General features: G+C 32.4%; 1 protein-coding gene across 4 annotated transcripts in view; it reads right to left on the bottom strand.

The window, feature by feature from the left end:
- ERCC6L2 (ERCC excision repair 6 like 2) overlaps positions 1-13851 on the bottom strand; it is a 133720-nt gene that overhangs the window by 69675 nt on the left and 50194 nt on the right. For all 4 annotated transcript variants that reach the window (XM_032392896.1, XM_032392898.1, XM_032392897.1 and 1 more), the window contains 6 exons: positions 12236-12397; positions 11626-11833; positions 8377-8517; positions 7243-7356; positions 6195-6314; positions 463-534 (listed from right to left, as the gene is read on the bottom strand). In XM_032392896.1, coding sequence (XP_032248787.1) covers positions 463-534; positions 6195-6314; positions 7243-7356; positions 8377-8517; positions 11626-11833; positions 12236-12397 — 817 coding nt within the window. The remainder of the gene's footprint in view (positions 1-462; positions 535-6194; positions 6315-7242; positions 7357-8376; positions 8518-11625; positions 11834-12235; positions 12398-13851) is intronic.

Here is a 13851-nt window from a genome sequence, read left to right as displayed (position 1 = left end):
TCTCCCACTCCCCTGCTTGTGTTCCCCCTCTCGCTGTGTCTCTCTCTGTCAAATAAATAAAATCTTTAAAAAAAAAAAATCAATCTTTTAGAAAACAAAAATCAAACTTTATTGTTTTTAAACTAAAACCGGATAAAAATAAAAGTATTGGCCAATTTATATAAATGAATTTCAGTATTTGTGCTATTTTCCAGGTTCTAAAATCTCTTAAATGTCTTGAACATTTTAATTATAACAAAAACACCAACAGAGAATTAAAAATCTATCTTTGTATTTGCTATTTGACAATAACCCTGATATCATTGAGATTTAAGCATCTGTTTTAAAAGTTGCTTATCTTACTACCATTTTCTACAGTATATATAAGATAGAAAATGTGGCTGGACATATTATGTCTCTTAGGCTTTGTGCCTCAGAAGTTAGGGCTGGGCCAATCAAAAATATACTTCAGAAGAAACTCACCTTGGTGGAATAGGAGAAAAGAAGTATTTTATCTTTGTTTTTCCTGCAATGGTTTAAAAGCTGCTGAAGGACCTGGAAATGAACCACAGAAATCAACCACCAGTGAACCAGTTCCAACTAAAAGCACACTTTATACATATAAACATCACTTGAGAATTTCTTAAAAATTATTTTTATACAACATAACCTCAGTCCTCTTTCCTAATTCCCTTGATTTTTGCCAACTTAGAGAAATAAAGTATTAGATATTACATGAGATGTTATTCATCATCATATTGTCAATAATGAGGTAAGGTTCCCAAAGACTTTTGTTTCATCTCATCTGGTTTTAATAAAAAGGAAGCATTTTAGATTATGGGATGCATTTAAATGAATTAATTTAATTTCTAAAACACACTTTCTTTATACCTACAATATGTTCAGAAACTAAATTACAGAACAGCATTCCTTTTAGGAAGTATTTAAGTTTTTTCTAGATAGATATAATGAAATGTGTTTAATTACATCTAGGTTCTAAAGTCTTGATATTTATTTTCTTAAAATAATCAGTCACATATACACCTCTTCTCATTTTATCCCCTCTGCTTCTCTATTTACAGTAAGCCCTGACTTCCAGATTTGATTTTGACCTCAAAATGTCAATAATTTGCCCCCATACACAGTGCTTTTAGGGAGGAAGCAAATAATCCAAAGCCTATTTATAATAGTAATACTGTTATTTTTAAAACAGGCATTTCCACATCTGGCAATGACAGTTCCAGAACACTGTGGAAAAGTAATCCACAAAGGAAAGAAAAGGAATTTTCTGAACTAAGCCTAAAATTTTTCTGAATTATGCAATAAACACTTCAGCAATTTTGTTTATTCACTGATAAGCATTTAAACTTAAATAAAAAATTGTAAGAAATATAAGACACTTTCAATAGTTAACTAAGAGGACACTGCTAACACTGACCCCCGCCATCCAATCCCTCAGAAAAAGCCATGGGGTTAAAAAAAAAAGCTACTCAGATAACCAATCAAATGGTGAATAAAAATGTCACAGATCAGGTAAACCTAATTTTAATACTAGCAGAACTTATAAAGTAAGCTTTGCATTTATTTGCAAAATAAGCTTTGTATTTGCTTTATTTTTTAATAAAATAACTGATTCTATATAAAGTATGTGCATTTGAATTTCACATAATACATTAATTTTTTAAAATTAAAAGACTTTATTTTTTAGAGCAACTTTGGATTTACAGAAGAATAGAGTAGAATATACAGAGAACTCCCACAGACCCCCTCTCCCCCATCTTGCACTTCTGCCCCTCCCCTGCATGCAGCTTTCCCTATTATTAACATTTTGCATTAGGGTGGTACATTTGTAAAACTGATGAATGAATAAATTATTATTAATAATACATTATCATTAACTATTATTATTAAATTATTAACTATTATTATTAACTAAAGTCTGTTTATATTACTTACATTAGGGTTAATTCACTGTGTTGTACATTCCATGAGTTTTTACAAACATGACATATACGTGACATATAATGACATGTATTCACCATTACAGTATTATACGGAATAATTTCACTGCCCTAAAAATTCCCTGTGCTCCATCTATGCGTCCCTCCTTGCAAACCCCCAGCAACCATTTATCATTTTACTTTCTCTAGAGTTTTGCATTTTCCAGAATGTCATATAGTTGGAATCATACAGTATGTAGCCTTTTAGACTGGCTTCTTCCACTTAGCAATATGCAATTAAAGTGCCTCGAGTCTTTTTTGTAGCTTGATAGCTCCTTTCTTTCTATTACTGAATAGTATTCTATTGTCTGAATGTACCACTATTTATCTATTCACCTACTGAAGGACATCTTGGTTGCTTCCAAGTTTTGGCAGTTATAAATAAGATTGCTATAAATACCTGTGTACAGGCTCTTGTGTGAGCATAAATTTTTAACTCATTTGGGTAAATACCAAGGAGTGTTGTAAATAACAATTCACAGCTAAGAAATCTTGGGCCTAACTTTTCTCAAATTAGTCAGGCATAGAGATGAACATGACCCCTATATGATCCCAACAGCACTAAATTGGGTTTCCTAAGTCTTTTTCCCCACCCCCCACAGTAAGTGGCTCTGTGGTATTTCCCAAGGGAAGGGAAAATGAAGATTCTTATCAGGGGAGTAAGTTCAACTTGTGACCATCCACTTGAATAGTAGTTGAGATCACAAAAGACCTTCACATATAAGAGAAAAAGGTTGAAACCCCCGTGTAGCAGCTCTTTCTGCCCCACCGGTCCTGTCCCCGTGCTTTAATAAAACCACCATTTTGCACCAAAAAAAAAAAAAGAGAAAAAGGTTGAGTTCATGAGTGTAGTTTTGAGGGTATGAAGGGTACAATGAGCATTACATCAACAAATAAATTACAGCTGCAGGCTGACCTATAACAAGAGAAGCACAACTAGCATCTTTTATCACCTGAATTCAAGATATACATGCAACTTGGATTTCTTAACTCTCCCCATAGGCAATAGATTATATGCCTATACATTCTATATCACTAAATCACCAGATGATGTTGATAATCAAATGATGAAACATAATCTTAAAAATATAACCCTAGGTTATTACTATCAGTCTCTGTCTTGCTGGTGTTCTCTCACAAAACAAATAAACTACAGACTTCTTTCACATATACAAACATCTACCCAGCCTCCAGCAACAATTCATGCTTGCTTTTTCCCTTCTAAAAATCATAACAAAAAATAAATGTAATAATTATTTTAATCAGACATTATTATTCCTAGATATATAACTCCAATAGTACATTTTAAATCATATGTTGAGTATATAAGAATATAAAATGTAGAGTTATAAAATTCCATTTAATATTAAGAGTAACTTTTTAGTGAAGAAACATAATGAATGCAATTTAAATATATAACAATAGATAATACAGTTTTCACAGGAGGCCATGGTTTCTGGCCTGGGAAATAAGTGGGATAATAAGTGCTCAGTTCTAAATTAATTGAGCTTTTTATATTGTTTTATTTAAAAATAAATAAAAGTCAATAAAATGGATGACAAAATAGATTAACTATTGTTAGGAAAGATTGTTAGGAACTTTACTATTGTTAGGTTTGAATTATTTATTATGATAATAAATCATAGAATATTTTCACTAACACAGACTATTTTAAAAATACACAACTCTCAACAAAGTAGGTATAGAGAAAACATACCTCAACATAATAAAGGCCATATATGACAAGCCTACAGCTAACATAACACCCACTGGTAAAAACTGAAAGCTTTCCCTCCAAGATCAGGAACAAGACAAGGATGCCTGCTCTTGCCACTGTTATTCAACATAGTACTAGAAGTCCTAGCCAGAGCAATTAGGCAAGAGAAAGAAATAAAAGGCATCCATATGGGAAAGGAAGAAGAAAAGCTGTCTCTATTTACATATGGCATGATCTTATATATAGAAAACCCTAAAGACACCACCAAAAAAACTGTTAGAACTAATAAATTCAGTGAAGTTGTACGATACAAAATCAGTCTACAAAAATTCATTGCATTTCTGTACACTAATAAGGAAATATCAGAAGAAGAAATTAAGGAAACAATACCATTTACAACTGTATCAAAAAGAATAAAGTAACTAAGAATACATTTAACCAAGGAGGTGAAAGACCTGTACACTGAGAACTATAAGACATTAAAGAAGACACAAATCAATAAAAAGGTATGCAGTGTTCATAGGTTGGGAACTAATGTTGTAAAATGTCCATACTGCTCAAAGCATTTATAGATTCAATGCAATGGCATTTTCCACAGAAACAGAACAAACAATACTAAAATTTGCATAGAACCACAAAAAAACCCAAAATAGTCAAAGCAATCTTGAGAAAGAGCAAAAAAACTAGAGGCATCACACTTCCTAATTTCAAACAATACCACAAAGTTATTGTAATCAAAACAGTATGCTATTGTCATAAAACAGACATACAGATCAATGAAATAAAATAGAAAGCCCAGAAATAAACCCACACATATATAGTCAATTAATTAATGACAAAGGAGCTAAGAATATACAATGGGGGGAAAGACAGTCTTTTCAATAAATGGTGCTGGGAAAACTGAATAGCCTCATGCAAAAGAATGAAATAGATCTCAGTAAGACATCTGCACCCCCACATTTACTGCAGCATTGTTTACAATAGCCAAGACATGGAAAAAATGTTCAGTGTCTGTTGATAGATAAATGGATAAAGAAAATGTGATATATACATACATAATGGAATACTGAGACATAAAAAGGAAGGAAATCCTGGCATTTGCAACAACAGGAAGGGCATGACGCTAAATGAAATAAGAGAGAGAAAAACAAATACCCTATGATCTCATTTATATGTGGAATCTAAAAAAAAAAAAAAATGCTTGTATTTATAAGTACAGCGAACAGATTGGTGGTTGCCAGAAGCAGGGGATGGAGGCAGGCAAAATGGGTGAAGGTAGTCAAAAGGTACAAATTTCCAGTTATAAGTCCTGGGGATTTAATGTACAGCACAGTGACTACAGTTAACAACACTATATTACATATTTGAATGTTGCTAAGAAAGTATATCTTAAAAGCTCTCATCATAATAAAAAAGACTATGTGTGGTGATGGATATTAACTAAACTTATTGTGATAATCATTTTGCCATATACACACATATCAAATCATTATGTTGTACACCTAAAACTAATATGTTATATGTCAATTATATCTCAATAAAAAATACATACACAAGTTTTTAGGTAATCTTTTTGGCTTTTATTTTATTTCATTGAATTAGAGGTCCAAGCAAACTAAACTATGATGAGTGTATGTAGATTAACTGCTAAAAATATTTCCAGGATTTTAAGAAAACCACGTGACTACTTCAAATTACTTCTTTATTTATTTAGCCAAAAGAAATAACTTACTTTCTTCTTAATTAAACCATAATGTTGGGAATTGTTTGGTAATAATCTCTGAATCCATAAATAAGATTCTTGATAGTTACTAAAGAGTTAAACAAAGTGGCTGCCAAAAGGCTGGGAGCTACCAGCAATTCACGCAGCTGTCACCAGCAGTGCCCCAAGGCCTGGGTCATGGCTGGAGAACCGAGCCTTACCTTTCCCACCCTCCCCTGGGAATATATCACCCAGAGCAGCATCTACAGGTCAGTCTCCTGGTGTACAACAAATGCTCCCTTGCTACAAATGAGACTTAGCAACTTTCCAATATAGGTTGGCAAGTAAAAACAAGAGGCGGAAAATTCAGTCTAGACACAGAGGTCTTGTCCACCTTGAACCCTTTAAGAAGTTTCTTTCTCTAATTCCCAGCTATTGCCTATCCTCATCCTTGTATTTGGCATTAGAATTTATATTTCTGGTAGATAATCTCTTAAACATTTGAAGATAAGCTATTAAATATGTGGCAACAGCATACATTTTTAAGAGGGCATACATCTCATAAATCAATAAGGAAAGTCTGAAGTATATCTGATGTAACCACAAATTGAGAACCTACTGCATGCATGGTTCATTGTAAGCCAGTAAATGCTGATAAGGCTACATCAGTTGTCTTTGGCTACAGTCTCTTTTGAATGATTGGGTATCTGTTCTGATTAGTTATTGTCCCTGTCATACCATTGATAAATATTTTGTATATCACCCTTATGTGTGTGCAGCCTGAAAGAGCACTTACCTTCATTTTCCCACTGTATTTTGGGTCAGAAAGGGTTTCAAAGGCTGCATCTTTGCTTTTCTGCACAAAATCTGGAAACTTGGAAAATACCTGATCACATATCCTTTTGATAAGTGTTTCCTTAGGAGGAAAAGACAGAAAAAAGAAATTTCAACGTAACACGTTTATACCTATATAAATTGAGATTGTTTATGGAAAAATTCTATTTAGAAGGAATATATACTTTGAAGATATTATCTTCTCTAAGTCAGACTAATAATTCAGAAAACCTTAAAGTGATAATGTTAATCATATATGGCTTTGATGAGTTCTGAGATAATGACAGGACTAATAATTTTATCATTATTCTTTTATAATCTCTAAAGCAAGGAATCAAATATTTCCCAAAGAGCAAACAGTACTATCAAAGAATAATATTAAATGCTTATAAGATTTTAAAATTATATTTGAACAGCATGAAGACTATAACACAAAAAGAAAATATAAAATCATTATATTAAAAAGCCTTAAAATAATAAATAAATAAATAAATAAGCCTTAAAGAAGATTTTTTTAAATTTACGTTGTGCTCTAGAATAAGATACAATTGAAATATTCAAAGTAAATGATTGCGTTTATGTCTAAACTTTGAAATTGCTGATTTTTGCCAATTTGGGAAATAGTCCTAATATTTAACATACAGATTACTGTAAGTGAATTTTAATCCAGTAGGTTGGATAAATGGAATTAGATACATTATTAATGGAATAAGACCGACTCATCAAATATCTTACTTAGTAATTATATCAAAACATGTTAGGAAAACAAATATAGCAACATTACCAGAGGTGTAAAAAAGAGTTATTATTTTAACTTAGGCTTCAATTTTCCCTAAAAAACCTAAGAGCATATACTTCTTTGACACCCAAATTAAAAAATGAGCAGGTCAGTTTCCTCTTAAATTGCATACAAAAATAACTTAAAGATACTTGGCTATGACATTTTATAGCAAATATAAAATCTTTATACCAAATAGCATCACAAAGAAATGTAAAAAGCCAGCTCAAACCTGGTGTTTGGAGGAGCTAGCAGACTGCAGGAGTGCAACATGGTTAGCTACCTTCTGAAGGACTGCAAGGTAACTGAAATACAAGGTTTTCACTGTTTCACCATGTGAATTGGTCTGTAACCAGAAAAAGAAAATAAAAACAAGCAAGGCTATGTAACTCCTGACTTCATAAACTATATCGCTTACACTAATGTTTATCATCTGGTCACCCCTGGCACAATACATTCTGAGAAAATGATGGTCAACTGTTACATAAAATATCCATGAATCACTTAATGTGGAATCATACTTTTGGTGATGTTTTTAAGAAAAGAGGGGAGAAAGTCCTCATTCCAGAAAGTATCTACCCTCATGATCCACAGTGATAGAGAATGCTGCCATACGAGGTTCCTGGTAATAAAAAATGGCACGGGGGCAGGGTTATACTTCACTGTCCCTTCACTGTCCTCTTGTTTATATTCCAAGGTGTCCGAGGAAACTGTGCTATTCTGAAAAAGTGACGCGGTTAAAAAGAGGAAAATAAATGAGAGATGGAATAAATCTCAATCTAGATAAATATTTTTTAGGGGTCCCTCTATGTACATGGATATTTGACAGATAACTTGATAATAAAATAGAGAGGTAAAAAAAAAAAAAGGGCAGGAAATACAGATAGAAGGTTAAAAAATACAAACTAATATTTGTTTCTAAATAAAAATAAAATACTTTATTATACCAATATACAATTTCGACTAATTAACACTCTATCAGAATAGTATTTTAAGCCTGCTATCAAAGACTAAGTTTACTATTAAGGGATAAGGAGAAACTTCTGAAAATAAGATGAAGTCCCAAGATGAAGTAGGCTACTTCCCAACAAAAGTTGAAAGGGAGGATATCAAATTGAAGCTACTAGTTTCTGAGAGCTACTGAAAAACCAGTTTATTGAAAAGATATTTGAATATTATATTTTGCTATGATTACTATTTGATATTGTAAAATACTTTTGGAAAACTATTCCTTTTTATGAACTTATGGCGTCTAAAGTTAAAGAACTGAGGAAAAGTTATTTTATCTGCTCCTTACCTCCAACATTAGAACAGAGAACTATGTAATCAAAAGGAAGATGTGGAGATACCACCCAGAAATGCTTGCCTTATAACAACAATTTCTCCTTTTCCGTCCACTGCTGCAGCTACAAGGCTCAGAAGACTGAAGTATCAAAGTCACATCTTTTGTTTCTAATACCGTTTGATAGACAGCTTTCTGAAAATCTGTCAGAGAACAATACACCATCTGCCAAGATGAAACACAAGGCAATTATTGGTACTTTTTTATAGCAGTAGTAATCATAACACACATCAGATTTTGAAGTCTGTAAGAGTGAAAACTGCTTATAAACTATTTTTCTTTTAGATATATTATTATGACAATTTCTCCGACCCTACCCTAAACTATATAAATAACTTTCTTTTCAAATAAATCTCATAGAGTTTGTTTTTCAATTGAAAGGAATCAAATATGAAAAAAACAAGTGTTTTCCTCATATATTTCTAAATATATTCTGGGTCTTTTCAGGCTTTCAATACTATTAGCCCATCATGCAAGTAAATGACTACAGTTTAGGTCAAATAAAAAACTAGATAAGGAGGGGTGCCTGGGTGGCTCAGTCGGTTAAACGTCTGCCTTCAGCTCAGGTCATGATCAGGTCCTGGGGTCCTGGGAGCCCCACATCAGGCTCCCTGCTCAGCCGGAAGTCTGCTTTCCCTCTCCCTTTGCCCCTCTCCCCTGCTTGTGCTCTCTCTCTCTCTCAAATAAATAAATAAAATCTGTAAAAAAAAAAAACTGGATAAGGAGAAAAGGGAAAACTTTGGAACAACAGTATGAATAGTACTTACTGAATTCCCCGAAAACTTAGAAAAAAATTTAAAACTTTATTATTCTTATTTGTATTATAATTTGTATTTGATATCCTACTATAAATTCCTAAGATTAGCAAAGGTAAGAATTAAGAAAATACACATAAAAGCAACTACAAGTTTCTATTTTGTGCCCAAATTAAAAAAAAAAGAAAATTTGATAAAATCATGCCACTAATAAGTTATGCAGGATATAATTTACCTTATATTTCTAGTAGCACTGGAAGTTGGTAAAAGTCTTCTAGATGTAGTGGTATATAACCAGGGTCATAAAACCCATAATAAGATTTTGAAAAATGTGAATAAAAAGGAAAAGCCATCTATTTATAAATATTTATATATCACTACAACAGAATATTGTAAAAAAATGACAAATTCTGTTGATTGTTTCTTTTGGTATACAGAAGCTTTTAAGTTTGATGTGGTCTCACTTTTTTTTTTTTTTTAAAGTTATTTATTTGAGAGAGAGAGAGTGTGGGGGTGGGGGGGTGGTGAGGTGCAGAGGGAGAGGGAGAAAGAGTGTTAAACAGACTCCACACTGAGCACTGAGCCTGACGCAGGGCTCGATCTCACGACCTAAGCTGAAACCAAGAGTCAGACGCTTAACCAACTGCACCATGCAGGCGCCCCATCGTCTCACTTCTTTATTTTTGCTTTTGTTGCTTATACTTTTGATGTCATACTCAAAAAATCATCACCAAGACCAGCGTCAAGGAGCTCTTTCCCTGTTTTCTTCTAGGACTTTTAAAAGATTATGTCTTGTGTTTTAATCTTTAATCTATTTCCAGTTAATTCTTGTGAGAGGTATAAGACAGGAGTCCTACTGCATTCTTTTGCATTTGAATATCCAATTTTCCCACCACCATTTATTGAAAAGAGTATATTCCTTTCTTACTCCCTGAGTATTCTTGGCTCCCTTGACTGTATATGCATGGGTTTGTTTCTGGGTTCTCTATTCTACTCTACTGATTTATGTATCTGTTTTTATGCCAGTACCATACTGTTTTGATTACTATAGCCTTGTAACATAGTGTGAAATCAGGAAATGTGATGCCTGCCAACTTTGCTGTTCTTTCTCAAGATTGCATTGGCTATTTCGGGATCTACTGTGGTTCCATACAAATTTTAGGAATGTTTGTTCTATTCCTGTAAAAATATGCCATAGGAATTTTGATAGGGATTGCACTGAATCTATACATGGCTTTGGGTAGTATGGATATTTTAACAATATTAATTCTTCCAATCCATGAACATGGGTATCCCTTCCATTTTTTTGTGTCTTCTTCAATTTCTTTTATCAGTTTCTTATAGTTTTCAGCGTATAGGTCTTTCACCTCCTTGGTTAAATTTATTCCTAAGTACCTTAAAACATGTAGTAACATTTACTAAACGCTTCTCAAATGCCACACACTTCAGAGCAACCATATAAGGCAGACACTGCTATCATCATTCCTATTTAACAGATAAAGAGACCAAGGTTTGGGAGACTTAGCAAATTGCTCGAGGTCATAAAACTCCTAAGTAGGGGAGCCAGGATTCAAGCCTATATTATTTCATTTCAGAGCCCAAGCTCTAAACATTCTGTGCACAATTCTCTCTTCATATATTTATGGTTATTGCTCCTACTGGACAGACAATTAAATAATATACATAAAATTGCACAAAATATTTTAAAAAGTGGGGGTTCATTAAGTATTCCAATTAAACAATACTATTTGCTTTAGAACAAAAAGTCAATTTCCCTAACTTGTTATCAGTTTATTTTCCTTTCAAATCTATTTTTTTAAAGTAATAATCAACAGGATATCCTAAGTTTAGAGAGTATTTGATAGTATTGCCCATATATGGGACATTAATTAAGCTTAGTTCATAGTAATTTATAGAACCTTTATTCCATTACCTGAGTTATAAGAACCACAAGATTAAAAACTATAAAAGAGGACCACTACATTCTTAAACAATTGACAGAATTTAATTATAACTTTCCTAAAATTCTTCAAATTAAGTTAGTTGTATAACTATAGATAGCATTCTAAAAGAAACAAACCTATGAAACAAAGCTTTTATCATTGTAGTGCTATAGCTGTTATCAAGGTCTCAAAGAATACACTGGGCTATAGATAGTAGGCAAAATATATGAAGGGCAAAATATGAACAGAAAACAAATTAGGGAGAGAGTTCTTTCTTCATTGAGAAAGAATTATACCAAAAGCGTTCTTATAAAATAAGAGAAATGAATTTAATGTATACTAACAATAAATCTGTTAGCTAACCTGTTAGACTGGGCTCAATTAATGCTTTCTGAATTTGCATATAATACTTTTTTTCCACACTGAGTAGACGGCAAAAAACTATATTCATAAAATACCACAGGAGATAGATTTCCTCCTAAGAAGAATTTTTTTTTTTTCAGAAAAAAATAAAACATGAGAAATTAATAAATAAATGATGAGAAATTAATAATTTAAACAAATGCAGTTCTCACCCGGTCTTCCTTCTTAGGCAACTGATCCTTGATTAGAGTCTTGGTACGCCTGAGAAACCATCCAGACATCTTCTTTGCAAGCCTTTGCATGGCCTTTCGGCCAGTGGCTAGTTCTCTTTTTGTTGCTGTGTGTCTCTGACCATGTTCTACTGGGTCAGAAAACTGCTTCTTGAAGTGGATCCTACTACCTAAAAGTCCTGGCACAGCCCTTTATAAAGACAATTAAAAAAATATGACAGCTTTATTAAATTATCTAAAAAGAAACACATTGACTTCTTTTTGCTTCTAAGAAATATACTAAGTCACTTGTTCATGAATGATAACAATAACAAAATGAAAGAAAAGAGAATGTTTTTTCTTTATGACATTTCAATAAATAACTATAAGATGACAGAACTGGTGAATAAATTCAGATATTTACTGCAGGGGCCAAGAGTAATATATAAAGATAGGTATTCATGGGACTCTACTCTGTATACTGTGTTTGGGACAAACACATCCATAAACAGACATAATTTTTTTTTTAGAAACTATTAATTAGCAAACAAGGTAACATTAAGTTAAAGAAATATTAAAAATTTTCCAAAACGGAAAAATTATTTTCACTCACCAGTCCATAACACACCACAGTTCTTTCATGTTGTTCTGAAGAATGGTTCCAGTGAGGCCAATGCGGACATTACATTTCAAAGCTTTCATAACTTCTGTTATTCTAGCCTTTGGATTCTTGATTCTATGAGCTTCATCCACGATGACACCTGACCATTCCAAACTACAAAGTAAGAAAAAAAAGGGGTGGGGGGATGTTGAGAAAACTTCTCTTTCTTACTCTGTATAATTTTTAGAGAGCAGCTTTCTCTACCAAAGTTTTAGAGGTTTTTCCCTATTTACTCTTTGATGATTCCATAGGATTCTGAGTTAGTTAAATGGTCCTGGGTTTGGACAACCCATAAAAATAAAATATGTAGGGAGACAAAAGGATAGATTCTGTTTAATGATGGTGGAATTAAAAACTCATTTAAATATCACTAAAATGACAGAAAAGGATTTTTAAAAAGAATAAACTAGAGAAATATAAAAGCAAAACTTGTAATGTCAAGTCTGAATGAAAAATGTCAATATAAACTTATGATTTTAAAAAGTTATATTACATAGCTCTCTCTGCTAAAAAGGTTTAGAATCAATTGTTAACCCAGTAGCAATGAGCACCAATAGTAATCAGACCACTAAAAGAAAAACAAAACAAAACAGAGCCCCATGGAGAAATGATTGATTTCAGACATGCAGCAGGGGAAATAGTGAAGAGCCAGAAAACACATTAAAACACATCATTAAGAATAATGATTATAACTGAATATAAAACACTGAATAAATAAAAACCCCAAAATTCTATGAAAAAAATTAATTTAGATCCTTACCTCACACCATAAACAAAAATAAACTAAAAACAGATCATAAGCCTAAATATAAGAGCCAAAACTATAAAACTTATAAAACATAGGAAAAAATCTTGTGATTCTGGGTTAGGCATAAATTTCTTAGATATGACACCAATAAAAAATTTTTGATAAGTTGGACTTTATTAAAGTTAAAAACTTCTGCTCTTCCAAAGAAACCATAGGAAAATGAAAGACATGCTACAGACTGGGAAAAAACATTTGCAAATCATAATCTGGTAAAGAGCTTATACACAGAATATATAAAGACTTACTGCAACTCAACACAATCCAATTTAAAAGATGAGTAAAGTATTTTAATAGACATTTAACCAAAGAAGATATACAAAGGACAAATAAGTACATAAAAGATTCTCAACATCTTTAGTCATTAGAAAAATGCAAATTAAAACCACAAGATACTGCTACAAACCCATTTGAATGGCTATAATCAAAAAAAGATTGACAATATCAAGTGTTGACAAGGATATGGGGAAATGAATCCTCATACACCGTTTTGGGGAAAGTGTAGTTACTTTTTTGTGTGTGTGCAGCTACTTTTCTAAAACAATTTGGCAGTTTCTTAAAAAATTAAATTTCTCCTAGCACCCAGCAATTCCATTCCTAAGTATCTGTCCAAAAAAAAAAAAAAATTTTACATCCACACAAAGACTCGTACATAAATATTCACAGCAGCATTATTCATGACAGCCAAAAACTGGAAACAATCCAAATGTCCATGCATGATGAATGGATAAACAAAATGAGGTATATACATATAATACTGTTA

This window comes from Phoca vitulina, unplaced genomic scaffold (assembly GCF_004348235.1).
Source record: "Phoca vitulina isolate PV1807 unplaced genomic scaffold, GSC_HSeal_1.0 scaffold70, whole genome shotgun sequence".
NCBI lineage: Eukaryota > Metazoa > Chordata > Mammalia > Carnivora > Phocidae > Phoca > Phoca vitulina.
The sequence above is the reverse complement of the archived record's forward strand: the minus strand, read 5'-3'. Positions and strand labels throughout refer to the sequence as shown.